The sequence below is a fragment of the Rhipicephalus sanguineus genome, chromosome 1, assembly GCF_013339695.2.
Source record: "Rhipicephalus sanguineus isolate Rsan-2018 chromosome 1, BIME_Rsan_1.4, whole genome shotgun sequence".
Classification (NCBI taxonomy): domain Eukaryota; kingdom Metazoa; phylum Arthropoda; class Arachnida; order Ixodida; family Ixodidae; genus Rhipicephalus; species Rhipicephalus sanguineus.
In genome coordinates this window covers 299,687,108-299,708,585 of record NC_051176.1, presented here as the reverse complement: position 1 = coordinate 299,708,585, position 21,478 = coordinate 299,687,108, and the positions used below count along the sequence as shown (strand labels likewise).

General features: G+C 44.1%; 1 protein-coding gene across 2 annotated transcripts; it reads right to left on the bottom strand.

The window, feature by feature from the left end:
- Positions 1 to 169: 169 nt before the first annotated feature.
- Positions 170 to 21,244, bottom strand: LOC119379353 (protein CNPPD1). Of its 2 annotated transcripts, none has more exons than XM_037648659.2 (8): positions 21,033 to 21,244; positions 20,143 to 20,239; positions 18,119 to 18,203; positions 15,668 to 15,788; positions 8,960 to 9,088; positions 5,702 to 5,763; positions 5,247 to 5,364; positions 170 to 1,877 (listed from the first exon to the last, which is right to left on the bottom strand). In XM_037648659.2, exons 1-8 carry the CDS (start codon positions 21,105 to 21,107, stop codon positions 1,464 to 1,466), a joined length of 1,101 nt encoding a protein of 366 aa, XP_037504587.1. In that variant the 5' UTR covers positions 21,108 to 21,244; the 3' UTR covers positions 170 to 1,463. The 2 variants fall into 2 exon arrangements, with proteins under 2 accessions (XP_037504587.1, XP_037504588.1); XM_037648660.2 differs by having other exon boundaries at positions 15,668 to 15,785; positions 21,033 to 21,222.
- Positions 21,245 to 21,478: the final 234 nt, after the last annotated feature.

Sequence of the window (21,478 nt, the reverse complement as noted above, 5' to 3'; positions counted from 1 at the left end):
CTCCTGTGGTACATTCTGAACATGGTGCTAGATCAACCACGGCCGTTCAGAACGTTGGAAAGGTCATTTGCACACATCCTCTCATTAAGGCAGTATGGTGCGTATTTCCTTCCCGCTGGTCCTGACATTTTCTTTGCTACTGAATTTATACACACATGCACATATCAGAGGCAAGCAGCACAGATTTATTTTCAATGAATGGAAAGCTTAATAAATGAAGTTTTGTATACACTGAGCAAGAGTGGTCTAAGTACTGCCATCAAGAGTTCTCAACGCCATTTTTTTGGTATGAAATAAATGTTAAAGGTTGATTTATTTCATGACGCTCAATTAAACTAGGATGTTATTAAGCAGGACAACGTCCTTAATTTAACACAGGAATGTTCAAAATGTTGCTTAATTGGATCAAAAGATAACTGCTGGCTGTAGCATCTAATCAGCTGTTTTGAGCACGTAAATATTTGATGTACGAGAATAATGTGTAACATGGTAGCCACAAACACACACGGCAATTTTCTAGGGTTCCCAGCATACGTTATGTACAACACCCTTTCACCAACCATTGCCTCTACATTCAAAGGCTGTAAAAATGTCTAGCTTCCTTAGTCTCTTTACGCTTGCTGGGTTTTAACAGCCGAAGCCTAAATAAACATTCTGGCACCCTATGGTAGTGCTGTTCTTAGCCTACTACAATATCCTAATGCATAGGAAGAGATCTCATCCTCACACACATAAACCAGTTATGAATTGCTAGTATAGCTCTTACTAACATGCAGTTAGGATCAAAGCATCTTTCATTTTGGCATTTTCAAAACACAATCCACGTTTTCACATACCGATGTTGAATTCATGGAACCTGCAGCCTAACTTCATTACACCCTGGATAAAAGTTCGTTCATAATTTGATGCAACAGCGAACAGCAAGACTTGCATAGACATTCCACACTGTGCCATTGAAGCCATCAAACAATGTGCAGTATGCTTTTATTTTTTTGGAGGAAATTAAGTAAAGAAAGTACCAGCTTAATTGGCCAGTTTTGTTCAGATTTGACTCGTGTTGCAATGACCAAGCCAAGATTTAGAGAGAGAGAAGAGAGAAAGAAAAAGATGGCAGCATTTTACAAGCACTTCTTATGCTTTCCCTAAGAAATTTGAAATTCTTTAAAGAGTGTGCAGGAATTCTGCCCACTGGATGCTTAGTTCCAAAGCGAGGTAAAAAAAAGGAGAGAGAGAGAAAGGAGGAGAGGGGAACCATCTTGTCTTCAGTGGTGCGGTCACAGAAGACGGTCACATAGGAATTTTTCACTCCTAACCATCACCACATCCAAGTCCTGTGGTTATTATGTACAGCACAACAAGCACCGGGCCCTACATTTACAAGTGCACCTCGTCTGCAGCCACACACCTCCCACGTGTATGATGTCCAAACAAAGCCGTAGAGCTGACCAATGACGAGGTAGCTGTCAGAGGCTGAATGTCACTTCCACACAACTAGCCATCAGGGGATGGTGAGGCACTCCAGTGCAAACCCGTGAAGCTCGGGTTCGAGCCAGGACACTGCGGCGTGCTGGCAGGTTGGAAGCCGATTTGGAATGCTGGCAAGGAGGATTGTTTGATACACGAAGAAGAGGTTTGTCTGGAACACATTCAACTGTGCCTTCTCGGTCTCGATCAGTGCACGAGCTCAGAAAAGGGGGCACAACACAGGGCAAGACATTGCTGGCATTGGAATGAACGGGAAGGTTTATGTGCTGGGTGCCAAGACTTGAGCACTGTAACAGCTGCTGGCCTGTGTGGGCAACCTTGTGCACAAGGACTGCTGAACCAAAGAGAGTCAACGCTGCAGCAACATAGGCAATGGCAGATACGGCAATCACCTGCATGAGGATAAAGATGCAGAAACTGAGGAAACATGTAACGTCACTGGAACGAAATAAGTGCATTCATTAGATAAGCTGAATACAAGGCCTTCAAAGGCAATAAAACTTGTGTTCACAAAACACTAGTGCAATACTAACTACTACTAAATGCTAATGTGTAAATAAGAGGAAACAAATTCCAGACATCATGTGCCTTACTAGGTATGTTCCATTACAGAAAAATAAGATTTTCATGCTGCCAACATCTGCCACCCAGATGTACTGGAAACAAAATCATAGGATTATGTAACTGGATTTAATGTCAAAAGCATATGCTTAAATTAAGGGAGTAATGACACGATGCCATTTCCAATTCTTAGTTTGTTGCACTAAATGAATGTCAGGTACCTAAGAATATAAAAAAAAATATGACAACAGTGTACCCACTACGTGTGTGTAAGAGAATGCGCGCACTAATGTGCATGCCCTTTGTAATGGGTGGCGTGCTTACCAGCAGCAATTACGGGCGTAATACTTTTTTGAAGTTGCGATGCACCTACTACGTGTTTGTAAGGGAATACGTGCAGTAATGTGTGTGCCTTTTGTAATGCGTGGCCGGCTTTAAACCACCAACTCGTTATGCCGTTCACATGGTGTGACGCCCGATGGCAATATACACTTGTACCCCATTTTACTGCGATATTATACCCCTGTCAGACAGGGCAACTTAAGTGCACTTTGAGGGAGTGCACTTCACTGCTAGTGTCATTTGCACGCTGTCACACAGGAACGCTTAGTGACACTCGCTGTAAAGTACACTTGCCGGCAAGTGCATTCGCCAAACTCACTTCGCTATGACGAAGTGTCTAGCCTCGGTAGCAGTGGCTTGCAAATAAATGCACAAATGCAAAACGCGGCGATCATGGTATTTTTAAATCATCGTTTTCGTTATTAGGAATACTGCCATGTATTCAAACATATCATACTATAACAAAAAACCTTGCTACTCTCGCCCTCGGGCTGTCTGCGGTCATGTCCGCTAGGGGGATGCGGGAGCACATGCCGTGCAATGGCCACGTCCGTCGCGTTGTTTACTTTCTTGCACATGTGTAGGTCAGTCATTCTTCAGTCATTTGCGATGGCATGTGCCACGGGTGCCACTTCCACGAAGACAACATGGTCCAACGCAGAGACGCTGGCGCTCATATGCCTTTGGGAAGAGCAAATGAGTGCTGCCAAAGCATGCTTTAAACGCCCGTCGCCACTACGCATCCCTACTGCACCGGAGCCCACCATTTTTGTTTTCGATTCGTCTTTGATATGACACTGTCTTGTCTCAGCTCGCGATGACCAATGATGTTATGCGGTTGAAATATTTACTTCATTTGTGCGCAAAGTTTATTCTAAATTATGTTCATGCCTTAATACGCTATTAAACAGCGAGCATTGCCAAAAATAACAAATATATGTTGCACTACTAAACCACCAATTTTCACTGCCATCATTTCCAAAGCACACTTCTCTTTCTCGTGTAGCAGCGCGTCGCCAAAGTGACACTCTGTGAGTGTAAGTGCACTCGCTCAAAATGACACTAAGTTTGCTAGTGTTACCGGGGTATTACATCTCATACTGTGACACCTGTACACAGGATGCATATGTTTATGAAGCATTAAAGTTAATTTCAGTGCAGTTCCAAACAATGGAATGGCTCTGTGGTAGAACACCTGCTTGCCACGCAGACGGCCTGGGTTCGATTCTCACTTGAACCTAAGATTTTTTAATTTTTTATTTTATACGAGATCATGATTTTTCGCGTACAACCGACGACGTCGACACCGGAATTTCTGCGGAACGAGCTCTTCAATGCTATCGCGGTAAAATCATCAAGCATTCAGAAATACACAAGTAGACAGCTTAATGTTTGTGTGCGATGGGTGGTGCTTATGTGATTCTTTCTTAAGCTATAAAGAGGCGCGAATAACTATTTCGCGTGTCTGCAAGAAGCACTGAAGTGGCAGCACCCGAGTTTTATGCTTACCAGACAAAGAAAAAGGTTGATATCGCGGTTTTCCTGTGCACAGTTCGAAAGAAACGGATAAGCACCAAACACTACGCGCGAAAATAAACACTACGCGCGATGCGCGGGCACAAGTGAGATAACTTGCAGCTTCTCACGAACACATACAGCTGCAGCACGCCTTTCTTCAAATTTCTTCGCTCCCATGTGACGGGTAGTTCCGGTCTGATGTAGCTTAACGGTCGTGCTTGGTGCACGCTTTGCGCGATCAGTTTCGATTTCGCCCTTGACATTCGACGATGAATATCTCGAACTATGTGCAACTTTCGTGATTTTTAAAAAATGGGTGTGCCATAAATTCGCATGCACTACAACTTTCTAATACTATAAACTAAAGCTGTGTGAATAGCAAAATTTTCGGTGCGAAGCGAATTCGAATAATAAAGATTGAGTGCGAATCGAATCGAATATTTTTCTAATATTTCTGAAGTATTCTTCGAATACTTCGAAGTGAAATTACAGGAAAAAGCTGCAGAGAATCGCTAAGTATGTTCTTACGAGACAGGAACAATTACAAGTCACAAACATGGTCAAAGAACAGATTTATTCCTAAGGGAGGATGCGGCTTTCGTATAGCGAAAAATAAGAAAAAAAAATTGACTTTCGAAAATCACATTTTCAGTTTCTGTAGCCCTTTTTCTGATTCCAAAATATCATCACTGAAAACTATGTAGAAGTGTGGTAAAAAATTTGTTGTGCTTGCTGAGGTGGCAAAAATTACTGCGGAAATCGAAAAAAAAAAAAACGCATTAAAAAAATTATAGTTCCGCAGCGGCGCCACGCAACCGGGCACCGCCATCTTGGGCTTGTCTGAAAGAGTATTTCTCCGTCTTCGAATTTCCCGCTCCAGCTAGGTCCTCTATTCAGAAAAAAGTGTACAAAAAGCAAATGTTTGAAGTTCTTTTTAAGGCCTTCGATTGGCTGCGTCTGCCATATTGCCCAAGCACGCCTCGCCATTGGTCTTATCATAGGTGTGTGCAGGGTTCCCCTTCAGGGGGGGGCCAAGGTTTGTCACAACGGCCCTCCTCCCAATTATGTCAATGTATGGTGCTGACATTGTGGCCCCCCTCTCTATTATGTCAATGTGTGGGGCTGACTTTACGGCCCCCCCTCTTAGGTAAATAGGGGGACAAATGTCGCTCACTCAACACCGGTGGCTGGTTCATACAGACAATAAGTCAAGTATGATACGTCCGGGATCGGCTTTAGATATGCTGTTTCAGACATGCTTTAACTGTCAGCTGCATGATGATGAAATGTTGAAGTGTTCATGAATTCAAGCACTCTTTTGAAAATGATGATGAACCCACCTTGATCACACCGTCATAGACTAGTAGCCAACAACGCCTGAGCACAGCGCTTTTGCTCAGCACACACACATCTGTGTAAGTGGTCCAGCCTCGCTTTGAGGACTCCAAGTATGCAATCCTGCAAACAGAGATCCTTTCTGAATACAAACAACCAGGCTTTTCTGAGGATGCACTATCAGCTGAAATTTAAATCCAACAAATTCTGAAACTACTAGACAGCTCCGTTTCATTTCCAGGCACACCTGCATTAGTATCAGGGGCCTAATTCAAACCACAAAGCATGTAGTACTCAAGACTACTTCATGCTGTGCATCTCACATTTCCACATACCTAATCATGTGTAACAGGTGCTCTGATCAGTTACTGCCTCATGTGTTCAAATTTAAGCTGCTAGATGCTATTGCAGAATAAGAACAGTGTACCGCTGCTGGCAATGTCAAACTTATTTTTCTCACCTTGTTTCTATTTTGTCCAGAACACGTGCAAATGCAATGGGTTTCACATACAAATTCCAGTCCTGGAAAGCAAATGGATCATATTTCATTAGATAAAAAAAAAAAAGAAAACGCAACGGGCCACTGTTAATACAAGATTGTATGCAGATGATGTAGTTCTTTACAGCAAAATTCATGATGATTACTTAACATTGCAAACCAATCAAGATAAAATTTAACCCCTTAAGTGCCGTTTGAATTACAAAAAATCGTTCCAAAATTGCCAAATTTTTCTATGACATGAAATGCTTCAGTAATATGTTCAAAAGAGAAAAAAACTTGCGAAAATGTTTTACGGCTTATAAAAATGCTTTATGCATCACATTTCGCACCGTCATATAATGCCCAGGCCTGTAGCCGAGAACTTTTTTTTCGGGTGGGGGCCCACTTGCTGAAGGCCTTGAAAAACATATTTTCGTTATTTATTTATTTATTTTCGGTAAAACACCCCCCTCCATCAGAATTTCAAGAGGGGACGGGGGAGGGGGGGGGGCTAGACCCCTCCCCCCCCCCCCCCGGCTGAGGGCCTGGTAATACCACACACCTGGGGCAGTTGATGGGCATTCCGAAAGAAATTTCTGCAGCTCCAGAAAGTGTGGGTGGTTCCATTTGACTTCTCATGGACAAAATGTACTATTCCTCGATAGTTCAATACAAACTAGATGTGGCTAGCGTCTTTGTGGTACACTCAAACCTCGTTATAACAAACACGGATATAACGAATTATCGGTTATAACGAAGTAAATGAAGAATAGTCTTGTCATAGCCACAGTGTTAGAAATAAACGTTTATAACGAATTTTCGGATATAACGAAGTTATTTTCGTGGCAGATGCGACTTTGTTATAATGAGGTTTGAGTGTAGTGTTCAAAGCACGGCACTGCGCCATGTCTGTTTATAACGCGCGGGAGACGCAAGGTGCGCATTTCGCCGTTTAGTGTGCAGACTCTAATTCAATAAAAGCACCAATCATAGAACCCGTGCTATCATCTATGTTTTAAATAGGAAAACACCATTTGACGAGGATGAGCGCACGCCTCTACAGGGCGTGGTCGCTCTTGCACGGGCTTATCTCGTATGGCGGTGGTGTGTATGTCTTGTGCCCTCACCGCAAGTTTGCGTTGATAGCATGAAGGTCACTTCGCTCACTGCAGCAGCCGCTTTTGTGAAAGAAGTGCGCTGCTCCCACAGAAATAAGTTACAACTGTGACCGTTAGTTCGCGCTCATCCTGTGTATGATCGGTCCGTGCGTCCTTTCTGCTTGAGCAGCGCGTTGCAAGTTTCGAGCTGCTTGCCGTTCTTCGCGTGACATTACAATTTGTTGCTGTAGCATTAATTCCTCGCTTGGGGTGAAAGAATGCACAATGATCGCTCAACTACATCTGTGAAGACACATTTCACTTTCATGTTATTATACCGATTCCTATGACAGAAGGATCAGCCATGTTTTTTTTAATAGGCACCGATAGGATGACAGGCAGATTTCAATCCCATGCAGTTTTGTGTAAGGATACTGTTGTAGGCTTTCACCTGGACTCCGTCTAAACTTCATGACACATTCCTGCCACTCAATAGGGGCACCTCTGACAAAATTGTCTGCTCTATGGTGATGCTCCATGTTTCCCCACGTTGAATAATGATTTCCAAAAGTGGGGTGCCAATTACAAGCGGTGTCTTGCAGTTCACTTGCAACAATGAGACGAGTGGTGGCATCACCCCAAGTGGCAAGCTGTACGTGGTGGATGTCACTGAGCCAGTCATTAACATTTTGTTTTGTAAACTCAATCATAATTTCTGTAGTTTTATGTGCCAAAATCACAATATATGATTATGAGACACAATGTAGTGGAGGACTCAGGATTAATTTTGACCACCCACGGTTTTTTAATGTGCACATAAATTGAAGAACACAGGCATTTTTTCATTTTGCCTCCATCGAAATTCAGCCGCTGTGGCCTGCAAGCGAACCCGCGTCCTCGAGCTTAGCAGTCCAACACCATAGCTGTGACACAACCATGCCGAGTGTTGTAGACTCATCAAAAGAGGCAGCTGATGATGACAGGCAGGTGTGACAATGTAGTAACATTAACCGTGGGGCATATCAGCTCTTGAAACGGAAGTGCAAGACTTTTGAGTATAGCAAGATCAAGGTTCAAACCTGAGTTCCCGGTACCCAACCTACCCCTGCATGACCATGGTGTTGCCTCAAGATGGTGAATGTCGACTTCAAGGTTCTAAATGAGCTCTTCCTTAGAGCAGATGCTATCTAACTTGCGTTGGGCCAACCATATCTTGTTGTTAGGTCTACCTTATCTGTTAGACTCCGAGCCACAACATGGTCGTTGAGTTGAGCTCCGCAAAGCGAGGCCGAGTGCAAGGGAGGCTAGGCAAGCGAGTGTTAAGCACAGGGTTCAATTTAGAGCTGGACTCGGCACTCTTCGGATAGTGAGTGTGCTTTTCTTTTGACACAGAGTCAACACAGCCAAGCAATAAAAATGACAAGAATTATTCTCAGGTCCGAGTCTTCGGCAGCATGAGGGTGTCGGTACATTGAATGCAGTTAAAAAACGGTGTACTAACTGCTGCTCTTGCACTGGTGTGGCTAAGTGGCTTTGGCAGAGGTTCGGGGTCAACTGTGCCTGATGAGAGGCTCAAGCAGAAAGGTTTGCAATATAGAAAAACAATTTAATGAGCATTAAGGTTACAAACGTCACTAACACCAGCTGAACAATTCAGTGGCTACAGCACAGATGACATGTCCATTGCGGGAAGTGAGACAAACAAAAAGAGGCTCCTGGAAACTGAAGCAGAAAAGTAGCTGACAATGTTGGCATGTAGAAGAACTGATAGCTGGGCCAGTCCTCTTCTCTTGTGTCCTCGTCGTCGTTGTGCTGTGTTAAACATGTTCAAATGTTGGCATGGCTACTTGCTGTGCAGGACACATTGCGCCACCTGCAGCAGCAGACACCAACTGGGCCTAGCACATCACTCACAATGTAAATTAAACTTTTGGGAGTGAATGTTCATCTCCTTTCCTACTTGTTTTTAACTAAATTTGAATTGGACAGGTACCTTTCAAAATGAAAGGCATCATTAAAATGAGTTCACAGCAATAGCGATGGAAGTGTGCCATTGTAAGAAAAATCACACAATCCCAATCATTAACAACGTTTTGACGAGCCTGCAAAGCAGAAGAAAAAGGAAGTTGGTGGAACATACGAGAGCATCCAGAAACTCCCGCTCCAAAAGGTTCAGGTCCTTCAGCTCCATGTTCGCTGATGCAGCCCATTCATTGTTGAAGACTTCATCCTCTTCACCATCGTCGTACAGGAATTTTGAAGCCACAAGCTGCAGTTTCAAAAATAAATCTCCTTCAGGTCAGTAGTCCTAGCTCAAACTCACTGCGACTTAGCTGTCTACTTAATAGGGAGTGGAACACTGAGGAGCATAGGTCGGCAAACTCACTCATGAGCCGACTCCCTCAGACTCAGATTGAGCCATGAGTCTGAGTGAGTCTGGGCAAGTGATATCTTGGAGAGTGAGTCCGAGTGAGCCCGGTTGAGAAAGATTTTAGTGAGTCCGAGTGAGCCCGGTTGAGAAACATTTTAGTGAGTCTGAGTGATTCCGGTTGATCAAAATTTTGGCGAGTCTGAGTCCGAGTGAGCCCTAAGCGCAAAATGTATTTCTTGAGTGAGTCTGAGTGAGCTCCACTCTTTTTGCTGACCTATGGCCCTGTCTACTCAGCTTCAGTATTACTATCAGCCTTATGTCAGCTCATGTTTATACTCACGTCTACTCAGACATACTTTTACGCACTAGCGTCCATACGCCAGCTGGGTGATTCCACGAGAGATCGAACATGCCTGTCCGGTCGCATTTTTTGTTTTGCCTGGGTTTTTTATATGTTGTGTGGGCACATTCAAAGTACACGGAACTGAAAATTTTATTTCCAAGAAACGCTCCCAGTGCGTCAAAAAAATATTTGAAGGTGGCGGCGCGTGCCTCCTGTTTTTGCTCACTGCAATGTTTTCGGATTTCACGGCCGAATTTGGCGCGAACTATAAATGATGTGTCGAAAATTTCTTTTGCTGGTTTTAATACGCATTACTGTGAATTACATCCATGCTTTTTTTATGCCATCCTCAAAAGGAAGAAAATGTGAAAAAACGGCAAACACGGCCGAAATCGCAAAAGGGTCCTAAGTTTGAGGCGCCTTGGCGCCTTTACTATTTCAAACAGAATCTTGAAAACAGTGTCAACTATAGAAAAGAGCCTTTGCAACATTTATAAGGAAGATCATTTTCCTACGGGCAGCGCAAAAAAAGAAAAAAACAGTTAAAGAAGCGAGTTTTCTCAAAAAAGTACATTTTCGAAAAATGAAAAAAAAAACTCCGGTCTAAATTTTGACGGCAATTTTTTTATCGAAGAGCGCTTATGTCAATGAACACACGGTTTTAATATCATATGTCCTCATTTGCTTTGTTTACGAGATATAACTGGCCAAAATGACCCTTGCTGTGAGTGCTCACTTCAGTGCGACTGATGGTTGTTAATAGCTTGCATTGTGTGTAAATCGCAGTTTTATTTATTCTGCTGCGACAAAACCTTGCTGTGGTGGCTTTTCGTCAAGAAAAATGTGTTCTCAGATTTTATTTGTGTCTTGCGTGTGCAAAAGTGGGCTGCTGCCGCCCTCTAAATGGCTCACGTGTAAACAGTTTGCAGCCTACAACCTCGCCTACAATCATCAGAGGAAAGATGGGCGCGCCTGTTCAAGATATCAACCGCTTCTTCTTCCTGAAGGAATGCCTGGTCTACCTCATCGCGGTTAGATGTAGACAGGTTTTCCTTGAGGAGCGTAAAGCAATGCAAGCAGACTTTGCAGGTGTCGCGAAGATCCTCAGCCTATGACAGTAGCTTCTGGAGGTAGGCAACAACAAAAAGAGCAAAGAAAAAAAATTTGCGCAACGAAAACGTTTTCCTCAGCAATCTTTTTGTGAACGCGTAAATAATCGGCACAGAACAATCGGACGTAGCCATGGGCCGCGCGCATCGCGTGTAGTGAACAGCTGGACCTTGTGGGAGAGCACACGCGCCCATTTCCTTTCCTTAAGGCTGGCGCGATCGCGAACTGACGGTGGTAGCCGAGGGACCACTAGGAGAGGAGCACCGTCGCCCTTTCCTGCCGGACAACCCCTTCTTCCCCGTCACTCCGCGCGCCAATTCTTGCTTCCCGGCTCGCGGAAAAGGGAACTCGCCCTGCGAGGGAAACAACCCTCGTGGCGGGGAGGGAGACGGGAGGTGAATAAAACAACCGGGCAGACGAGCAGACGGTCTCTCGTGCCCTGCTGACCTGCGAAGGAACATCTCACCGCCCCGAGACCCGCGAGCCGATCATCGACCGAAGGCGTAAGCGTTACCCTTTGTTTTTCCACGAGAGCGGACTATCCCTCTACGCGACATTTATGCGTTATTGCTAACGTAGCAATAAAGTGTTGTTTGTTGTGCTAGCCTGTTGCCTTATTCGCCCGAACCCGTCGTAGCTGCGATGACGCGCGCTACGGGAAGGGGACGTTGACACGGTACGACTATTTGCGGCCGGGACCGGAGCTAGGCTTCTGCACCAGCCATACATAGAGCGGACCCCCTCAACCTAGAGCAAGCCGAAATGTTTATACTGAACGGCACCGCACAAATTATCTCACATCTGCGCAGCTGTCATGAATGCCTTTCCAGAACTGCTTACGGTTTAACATTTTATGACTAAGGGTGTCTTGGGCTGTAATATTTAATTTGTAGGCCACACTCATTGTCAAAACTAAGGGTAATGTCCGTCTGGCGCCACCAATGACCTCTGCTGTCCTCGACGTGGGAAAGCACTTAAGTAGCAACAAAACATCATCAATTGGGCAACTTCGGCCACTCATGGCTAAATCATGCCGCACCGCACGTTTTCTGGCTGTTGAAACGCTGAGGTAAAGGTCGAGATGATACAGGAAGACGTTATCTGCGACGCCGAAAACATGTGATAGCGGGAAGTGAAATAAACGGCTCGGAAATCATTGAGCTAACTTTTTTACAAATGTTGTTTAGGCACAATGTGCGTCGAATGGGGAAGATGGTTAGAGCGTACAATGCACGTAATGGAAGGGAAGCAAGCAGGCAGTGAGAAAACAACTGCATAACAGCGCGCCTGCTGATTGTGGCATTTAGTTACAGATTAAGTTGGCCTTCGCTGCATAGAGATGCTTTATTCTGTGTCTAAGGAGAGTTTTGACAAAGTGACCTAAACCATGTGTTCGCGGTGTCTCGTGTTCTTCTGATTAGTGAATACAGGCGGGTTTAAGTTGACGTTATAAGCTGCAAACTGCGTACGCGTTAGGCCTTTAGAGAGTGGCAGCAGCCCACCCCCGCACACGCTAGACACAATTAAGGTTTGAGAATACATTTTTCTTGACGACAAGACACCAGAGCAAAGTTTTACTGCAGGAAAATAATTAAAACTAGATTTACGTGCGATGCAAGCTGATGACAACTATCAATCGCACTGAAGTGAGCGCACACAGCAAGAGTAATTTTGGCCCGTTAAATCTCATGAACAAGGAAAATGAGGACATACATATTAACATGGTGTTTTCACTGACATAAGCACTCTTCGATAAAAAAATGTCGTCAAAATTAAGGCCCGAGTTTTTTTTATTTTTCGAAAATGTACTTTTTTGAAAAAAACTCGCTGCTTTAACTATTTTCTTCTTATTTTGTGCTGCCTTTCGGAAAACTATCTTCCGCATAAATGTTGCAAAGGCTCCTTCAAATACTTGACACTTTTTTGAAGTTTCTGTGTGAAATAGGAAAGGCGCCAAGGTGCATCAAACTTAGCAAACTTTGTTGGTTTGGACCGGTTTTGCCACTTTTTTTCACATTTTTTTTCCTTTTGAGGACGGCATAAAAAAGCATGGACACAGTAATGCGTATTAAAACCAACAAAATATTTTCGACACATTATTTATAGTTCGCGTTAATTCGGCCATGAAATCCGAAAACATTGCAGTGAACAAAAACAGGAGGTCCGCGCCGCCGCCTTCAAATATTTTTTTGGCACGCTGGGAGCGTTTCTTGGAAATAAAATTTTCAGTTCCGTGCACTTTGAATGTGCCCACATAACATATAAAAAACCCAGGCAAAACAAAAATATCGACCGGACAGGCATGTTCAATCTCTCGTGGAATCACCCTTTAGAAGGCGGCAGCAGCCCACTTTCGCACACGCTAGAAGCAAATAAAATCTGAGAACACATTTTTCTTGACGAAAAGCCACCAGAGCAAGATTTTGCTGCAGTAGAATAATTAAAACTGAGATTTACGCACAATGCAAGCTGATAACAATCATCAGTCGCACTGAAGTGAGCACACACTGCAAGGGTCATTTTGGCCAGTTATATCTCGTAAACAAAGCAAATGAGGACATATGATATTAAAACCGTGTGTTCACTGACATAAGCGCTCTTCGATAAAAAATTGTCGTCAAGATTGAGACCGGAGTTTTTTTTATTTTATTTTTTGAAAAAACTCAATTCTTTAACTATTTTTTTCTTTTTTTGCGCTGCTTCTAGGAAAATGATCTTCCGTATAAATGTTGCAAAGGCTCTTTTCTATATTTTACATTGTTTTCAAATTTCTGTTTGTAATAGCAAAGGCGCCAAGGCGCCTCAAACTTAGGACCCTTTTTTGATTTCCGCCGTGTTTGCCATTTTTTCACATTTTCTTCTTTTTGAAGACAGCATAAAAAAAGCATGGATGTAATTCACAGTAATGCGTATTAAAACCAGCAAAAAAAAATTTTGGACACATCATTTATAGTTCGCGCTAAATTCGGCCGTGAAATCCGAAAACATTACAGTGAGCAAAAGCAAGAGGCCCGAGCCGCCACCTTCAAATATTTTTTTTGGCGCGCTGGGAGCGTTTCTTGGAAATAAAATTTTCGGTTCCGTGCACTTTGAATGTGCCCACATAACATATTAAAAACCCAGGCAAAACAAAAATTGCGACCGGACAGGCATGTTCGATCTCTCGTGGAATCGCCCTGTACCGTAGTATGCACTCTAAGAAAAAATAGACTAGTATTTGTGGAGTATTTCTGCCACACAACTATAATCGTCCGCTGGCTTGTTCGCGCTTCCTTTCTTGAAAACCCGCCTCTCGCCACTTTCCTATCAAGAATGCTATGTCACGCTGATAGTGTGCATGCCGTTCCGTGACCGGGAAGTGCCACGACCGCACTGGTAACCCAAGGAAAGTATGCGAGGTAGACGACGATTATAGTTGTGTGGCAGAAATGCTTCCCAAATATTCGATTTTTTCTTGGAGTGTGTAGTTTTATGTGCAACTGAAATGTTTTTCCTTAAAGGAGTACTGACACGATTTTGAAGTGCAGCAGAACGGACGTTTGTGGTTTCCTTGGCATGTAGTGTTAACGCTCTCCCCACACCGCGTCCGGGAAACACGTATAAATATTTAAGTTTGATTTTAAAGTTTTCATCTCCCAGCATCTGCAAGGCAGCTTCACCGCATGGAGAACCCTATGACGTTTCAAGTCGGCTCGCTTGGTTTGCGATATCTGGGTTCTGCATGCAGCCTAAATCACAGAAATCGCTGTCGGAGGCACTGGACGACAGTTCACTCATCATGAACCACGTTCGACTGACAGCAAAGGACAGCAGGTGCATATTTCGTGGGTTGCAGTCTGCCCGTGACGTCATGGGCCGACTTGACACGTCACTATGAAGCCGCCCTCTCGAAACCGAAACTGCTGGTTGAAAGAAGCGGTATTAAAAACATATGCAATGCATCCCCACGCACCACGACACTCTTTTTTGGGTTCTCGACACCCGTGCTTTCATTTAGAGCAACAACCCGAAAAATTTTTTAATTCATGTCAGTACTCCTTTAAAGGGGTGGTGCCATCAAATGTTGAGGCTATAACAAGCCTGTTGTGGGTTTCCTCTGTATGCAATGACATTCCACACGAAGGGTCGGACACGGCAAACGTTTAGAACATATTTTAATTCACTTCCAAAGTGTACCTAAATGCCCACTCTCCCGATCGAAACCCATCGCTAGCGCGCCAACACTGACGTAGATCTGTAGGATGGTCAACGAAAGTTGTAGTGACGTCACGCCAAGTCTGCTGCAATAACGTGAGTGACCTCCGGATCTCCGCCACTTCCGCAAGGTACGTACCGGCTGTAGTGAACTAGAATATATTCTAATTCACTATAGTACCGGCAAAGCATCGGTTGCTACATCACTCGCCGAGTTTCGATCGCTTCCTGGCTAAGTGCGTCACAGCCTTGTGTGGTCACGTGACCACGCCTCCTACACTTCTACGTCACTGCCCAACCTCGGTGCCCAGAAACCGAAACCGAAAGTTGTCCACATCAAAAGGCGATATTACATTATTTAGCGAGAATACATGAATCTTGGTGCGTGCCTCATGCTTCCTGGAGCTATAGAAAACGCTTACAGCAAAGAATGCGCAAGCCACAAATTTAGTGGCACCACCCCTTTAAGAAAGAGCTCCTGCTAATAAGTTATTACATGCATTTCTTAACAAAAAGAATAGCATGTATTTAAGCATAATTCACTAGTAATGCAATTGTTTTGTTGAAGTGCCACAATGCCTCAGCCTGCACCTGCATAGTAGCTTTATTATGAACACAGTAAGACACAGTACACAAATTAACGGTTTGAGTACAAAGCTCACTGCAGCTGTACACCATAGCAGACAAAGTATTTTAAATAACTGGCAATTTCATCTATCCACTGTAACAGAAGTCTCGTTTTCTCGATGAGCAATTGTGAAAATAAGTGACAGTGCCACAGGACACACAAAGGTGAGAAGATAGTGGCCTTCCTTGTAAGCCTGACTTACCATAGATACCAGAAACAAATCACAAGATGAAACAGAAGTCATGTACTGTGGGTTCTTGTGTCGCAGTTGGTCCAAGTAAACCATAGCCAGCATCATGGAGCATGGAGTAATACAGGCCCTCCTAGAGCAATGCACCACAACGCACTGTAGATACAGTAGACTCTCAATAAACGAAACTCTCTTAAATGAAATTGCTGCTTAAATGGAACAACTGCCTCTAACATGATTGGTTTTGTGCTTGAATTCTGCACCCCTTTTCATCTCTCAGTAAACGAAACTCCTGTTAAATGAAACATATTTTCCTGGTCCCTTCAGCTTTCGTTTAACAGGAGTCTACTGTATTGCTATTAGCTGATAGGACATGACATATATTGCCTGCATACAAGGGTTTAAAAATTCATGCAATGTAAATGTTCTTTCTTCAAAGAGCTTGCTGCGGCAGCTATGATTACCTTGCCTACTTACGGCAGTTACACAGGCTGACATTTGGAACGGTATTCTTTTGGGAAAGCATATTGGGAAAGGTGAAGACCGAGAAGATGAAATAGACAGGTCAAGTCGCTTACAACTGCGAGTTTTATCTGAAAATTCAGCCACAGTAGAACACAGTGTGTATGCAATGAAGATTCCTTGCATCAGCAACAAGTGATGTTGACACCACCTACACACTTTCCCTATGAAACCTAAGAATCACACAACACGTGTGATATTTTGGTTTTGTACACACGAGTACAAGAAGATAGCTAGGGCATTAAGCCAAACAGATGTGATTGATAAGCAAGGTTTAACAGCAGCGAATCGCGAAACATGCTTTGTTTAAATGTGCCACCAAACGAACACTATGCTCTTATCTCAGGAACTACTGTAGGAAAGCTGGAGGACTCCTCAGCCAATAGGAAGAGTGAAAGCCTATCAAGATGTGCTCATTCACACCTCTACACCTGCTCACTGTCCTTACGGTATATGCTCCCCTGGTGTGTTAAGCTTTTGCTTTGACGATGTAGCCATACGCCTCCTTTAGACGAATGGGACAGTGGGGCTTCATTTCATCTATACTTTTTCTCAGCAGTGCCTTGCAGCCTCTTCAGCCAATGGTAGAGGCCATTCCAATATGGTCACCTGAAGTGGTATAGAGCTAGAATGCGGTCAAAGATTAATCATGTAATGAATAATTTGGCTATTAGAGCCTTCCATATCATCATCGCACCACCAGCGCTGATGTTGTGTTTTACGGCTTAGTGTTACCTCTGAAGGCCTGCCTAGCAGCATCAGAAGCAGCAGATTTGAGTAATTAGAATAAAAAGACAACATATCTCTTTTACCTCCAGTGGGAGATGGCTGGCTTCATTTATTTCTTGGAGTAATGGCGAAGAGAAAGTAACAAGCACAAACTGAGATCCAAGACGGCACTCTTGTATAGGTACTGTCATGATGCTACACAATAACGTGGCATTCCAGTGTTTAGTATACACAACAATATTTCACGGTATATGATGTGCCTGTGCAGATTGCCTATCATATTGTCACGTGGAAGAAATAAGGGCGCATGGCAATATATAGTATTCAGATGCCTGTGTGCCAAGCAAGGCTGTCTAATCACACAGCTACATCCAGAACTATACATTCTTTTAGATTATATTCTAGGATTTAATGCACCAAAACCACGGTACGATTATGAGGCATATTGTAGTGCAGGACTCCAGATTAATTTTGACCACCTGGAGTTAGCGTGCAGGTACGGGCTGTTTCACACTTAGGGGAAAACCCAGAGCACTTTGCAATGTGCTCAGAGTTTTCCCCTAAGTATGAAACAGCCTGTACATGGGTGTTTCTACATTTTACCCCCATCAAAATGCAGCTGCTTTGGCCGGAAGCAGGACACACACACTTGAGCAACACCTTAGCCACTTAGCTACCATGGCGGGTTCAGAACTATATTCTCCTCTGCAAGGATATTGCCTGCGCATCTACTTTTGGTAGTGCTGCTGGTTACTTGTACTTAGAGTAGACACATATAGAGGGTCCACTATTTTCTACTGTTACTGCAACTGAAATCTCTTGCTCTAGTTGACTTTTCCTGCGGCTGAAAGGGTCCATATTCATACACCGTGGGTAGCAACAGCCACAATATTCTTCCATGTTGGTGTGGAAAACTCAAGGTGTAGTTGTTATATGAATATGAATGGGCTACAAGCTTAATATTTGTTCACAAATATAAGGCATGCTATCTGCCATACAAACAAGTTGGATGTACGAACATAAGCAGACATGTGCTCACGTCTGCCCATCTGTATATCCAGTCAGTGTGTTAATTACTTAAGAATGTAGACAACAAGACACTTGCAGCTGCAATTACTGCAATGCTTGTAAAAGTGAGTACAAGTATACACAATTAAATCATTTGTGACTTGATCTGCACTAGAATACTTCATACACCGTATGGCAACACACCTTGACACCGATGCTGCGTAGTGCATGTCAAGAACTTTAAGCCCGTCATTTGGCAGCACTTTTGAGAACATCTCAACGGAGATTCCTGAAATATGTAAAAGTAATGTTACTTCAAAAACTTGCTGCTTCACTATCAGATTATTTGGATCATCAGTGAATGAAACACTGTGTTCATACTAAGGAAACATGAACGCTTTGATCTAAAGTGAGAAAGAAATGGACAGAGCTTTGTTTAAATACAGATAAGTAACAACATGAACAAGCCATGGCAACGAGTTTTGGAAATAGCAGACACTATGGGCTCTGCATATGAAAGTATCCTAGCATGGTTTCAGTTCTGTGTACGTACGCACAGCATGGCAGCCACTTTTCCAGCTGCTAATTTGTGTTTACAACAACGCATAACAAGAGAAAGCTGCTAAATACAGCTGACAACTGCTGCACTTGAGAAATTCGCAACCAGTGCTAAGTTTCGATTAGAATTCATGGCACGTCATGTGTGCAATATAGGAATGCCAATAACCTAGCTACTAAAAAGCAATGAAGCAAGTGAACGCTGTGATGCAGTGCGCGTCACCTGGCCTAGTATTCTGTAAGTGTCCTCTAAGTGGACTGCCCATTTCAGCACGCTCCAATTGGCTAATTCTTGAAAGCAAGCGGGCCGGCACCAATAGCGATTCCCGGCATGGGTCTCTATCTAATAGAGCACGCTGAAGCGGACAGTCCATTTAGTGGACACTTACAGAATAGCCCCCGTGGTATGGTTAAAAAATTACTGTGTACTGAATGCAGACCAACGATGTAGCCAGAGGGGCAGTTTGGAGATTCAGCCCCCCTCTCCAATTTTTTACATTTTGTATGTACATGTACACCCGTCGGCAAAATAAGTCGGGACGCGCGAGCGACAACTGCGATCAGATAAAACTGCATCGCCGTGCCATCTGATGTGGAAAGTACACGTGCGCGTCCTTTCAATCTCGCAGCCATATCTTTTTACTCGCTTGCAGTGGACCAGCGATTACATGTAGCGTTTTACACTAGGCGTCACTTTCTTTCCTCAATCCGTGACGCGCTCAGTTCGACGGGGGCATGGTGGCGGGGAAGTGTACGCGGCTCGCTTCACAGACAAAGCAGAGCAGCTGAACTTTTCGCTTAACGCGCTGGTGTTAAAAGCTCCTTTCGTAGAAATTCCGGTGTCGGTGTCTACGTAAGCGTTGTTGGTAGTGTGCGAAAAATCAGCGTGTTCTTCATGGCAAAAATGTGTTCAATGTTAAGCACACAGGCTTTCTTTTCCTCACAACATGTTGAGGCTAATTATGGAGAAGGCGATGCCAGCTAGGCCCAATCAGGTTATCCTGTTCTACTCTTGGAGGCGAAGCTCAAGCGTCCTTCTCATTTTATCGTGGTTCGAAGAGCTCTCACTTAGAGCACAGAGAAGCAGGGAACTTCTTACTCATTGATGAACACGCTATGTTCTTTTGAGCTGCCACTCAGGTTTTTTTAGTTCATCACTGCTGATGAACTATGGTTTCTGGCAGCCAGCGGGCTGCCAGAAACCAAAGATCAAGCATTAGCAAAGCTATAGTGTGCGCTGTCCAGTCATCACCACTGACAGGAGCGCACATCTGGTTTGGCAGCACTGCACAATTCCCCTGTAGTACAATATTTTCGCTTGTGTTGTTGTTCTGATATGTTGATATGGTGACAATGGTGGCCGGCGTGCACGTGCCGAACGCTCTTGGTCGTTTCACTTTTATTTTCTTTGATTTATTTTGTTTTTAGTTCGTTTCAAATATCAGAGCTAGAACAGACGCGAAGATATCGGACTTTAACGGGGGCCTGTCAATTGCGCGCCTGTCAGTGGTGATGACTGGACTGCGCCCACCGTACCTTTGCTAATGCTTGATCCACGCGCTCCGCTGTTCGGGTTTCATTTGACGCCGGTAGTACACAGGGGGCGGGGGGGGCGGGCATGGCGAGGGTAGAAAGACGTGAACGAACAAGCTTTATGAAATGTGCGTCACCTGTCAGCGCCAAGGATGGTCGGTCCGTCGTCGGCAGTTTTCCATAGTAGAGTGTCTTCCTGATCCGCTCACTGAGTTCCAGATGGTCGCTAAATATCTAGCAGGCGAAAAACACGATAGTTCATCTATCAGAAGTGGCAGAGTAAACATAAATATTAATTGCTGGGATTTTACGGGCCAAAACCACGATACGATTTGAGGCACGCCGTAGTGAGGGACTACAGATTAATTTCAACCATCTGGGGCTCCTTAATAACGTCCAGCTAGCTCTAAACACACGGGTGTTCTTTGCATCATGCACCCATGCGGTAGCCGTGCCGCGAATCGAACCCGCGCCTTCGAGCATAGCAGCGCGACATCTTACATGCTAAGCTACTAGGGCGGCTGGCAAAGCAACTTGGCACCCACATTATTAACCGAAGACGAGCCTTCACGCTTTTATGCTCGCCGTAGAAGGCACCACATTCGCTTCTCTGAACCGTGAAGTTCGGCGCGTGAATGACGCATCGCGGGTGCGTCAACAGCGTTCGAACACGGCACCCGCAGCGAAGGCTACACACGACACTCGGAAAGCAAGCAAAATCGCGCAATACAGACAAAATTATCCGTTTACCACTACTGCGTCGAAATTTTAGTAGATCACTGAACACGATCCCGCCCGACAGAAGGCCGTTACACAATTCCGCTTATTGGTCGTTCAGGTTACCTGATGAACGGCTAGAGATTTGGCTTACCCGATGAAAAAGTTTATGAAACGGGCTGTTTATGCTTGAAGTCAACAGTGCTCACCATTTTTCCAAATACACAACTTAAATAATCATTAAAGTATGTTGAACATCGCTGCACACAAGACATCACAGATGGGCTGGGTTAGCTGGGTTGTTCCTCACCTGTAAATCGGGGCCTAAAACCAGATCCTCCTGGTCGTTGTCGAACGAAATGGCATGGAATAAGTTCATCTTCATGATGCGATCGCTAGCGTCGAAATCATTTAATGTTTTCCAAAATGGTTAGCCTGGAACGTTTCCGAATACTTTTGCTAGAGCCAATCTATTCTATTCGCTCGCGGTCGCGCTCACGAGCCTTGCTCGCGCGGCGTTAGTATGGGCGAGCAAAGCACGTGATGGCGCTAGCTGCAGGTAGTACATGCTTAAAAAAAAAGTTTATAAACTGTCACATTAAGCTTTATAAGCAACACAGAAACCGAGTAATTTATGTACAATATTGTTTTATTTCAAGACTAGTGTAAGCATTTGCCTTCGTTATTCAATGCATATTGTTCAAATGTTCTGAAGCAGACATCGCAGCCTGCGAAGGTTAGTAGGGTTTGCATTAA

Excerpts from the sequence above, each read along its gene's own strand:
- LOC119379353 (XM_037648659.2), bottom strand. The coding sequence starts at position 21,107 with ATGAAGATGAACTTATTCCATGCCATTTCGTTCGACAACGACCAGGAG. Across the intron at positions 5,764-8,959 it reads GGGAGTTTCTGGATGCTCTC|GACTGGAATTTGTATGTGAA; the intron begins GTATGTTCCACC and ends TTTGCTTTCCAG. Across the intron at positions 1,878-5,246 it reads TCTATGACGGTGTGATCAAG|GTGATTGCCGTATCTGCCAT; the intron begins GTGGGTTCATCA and ends ATCCTCATGCAG.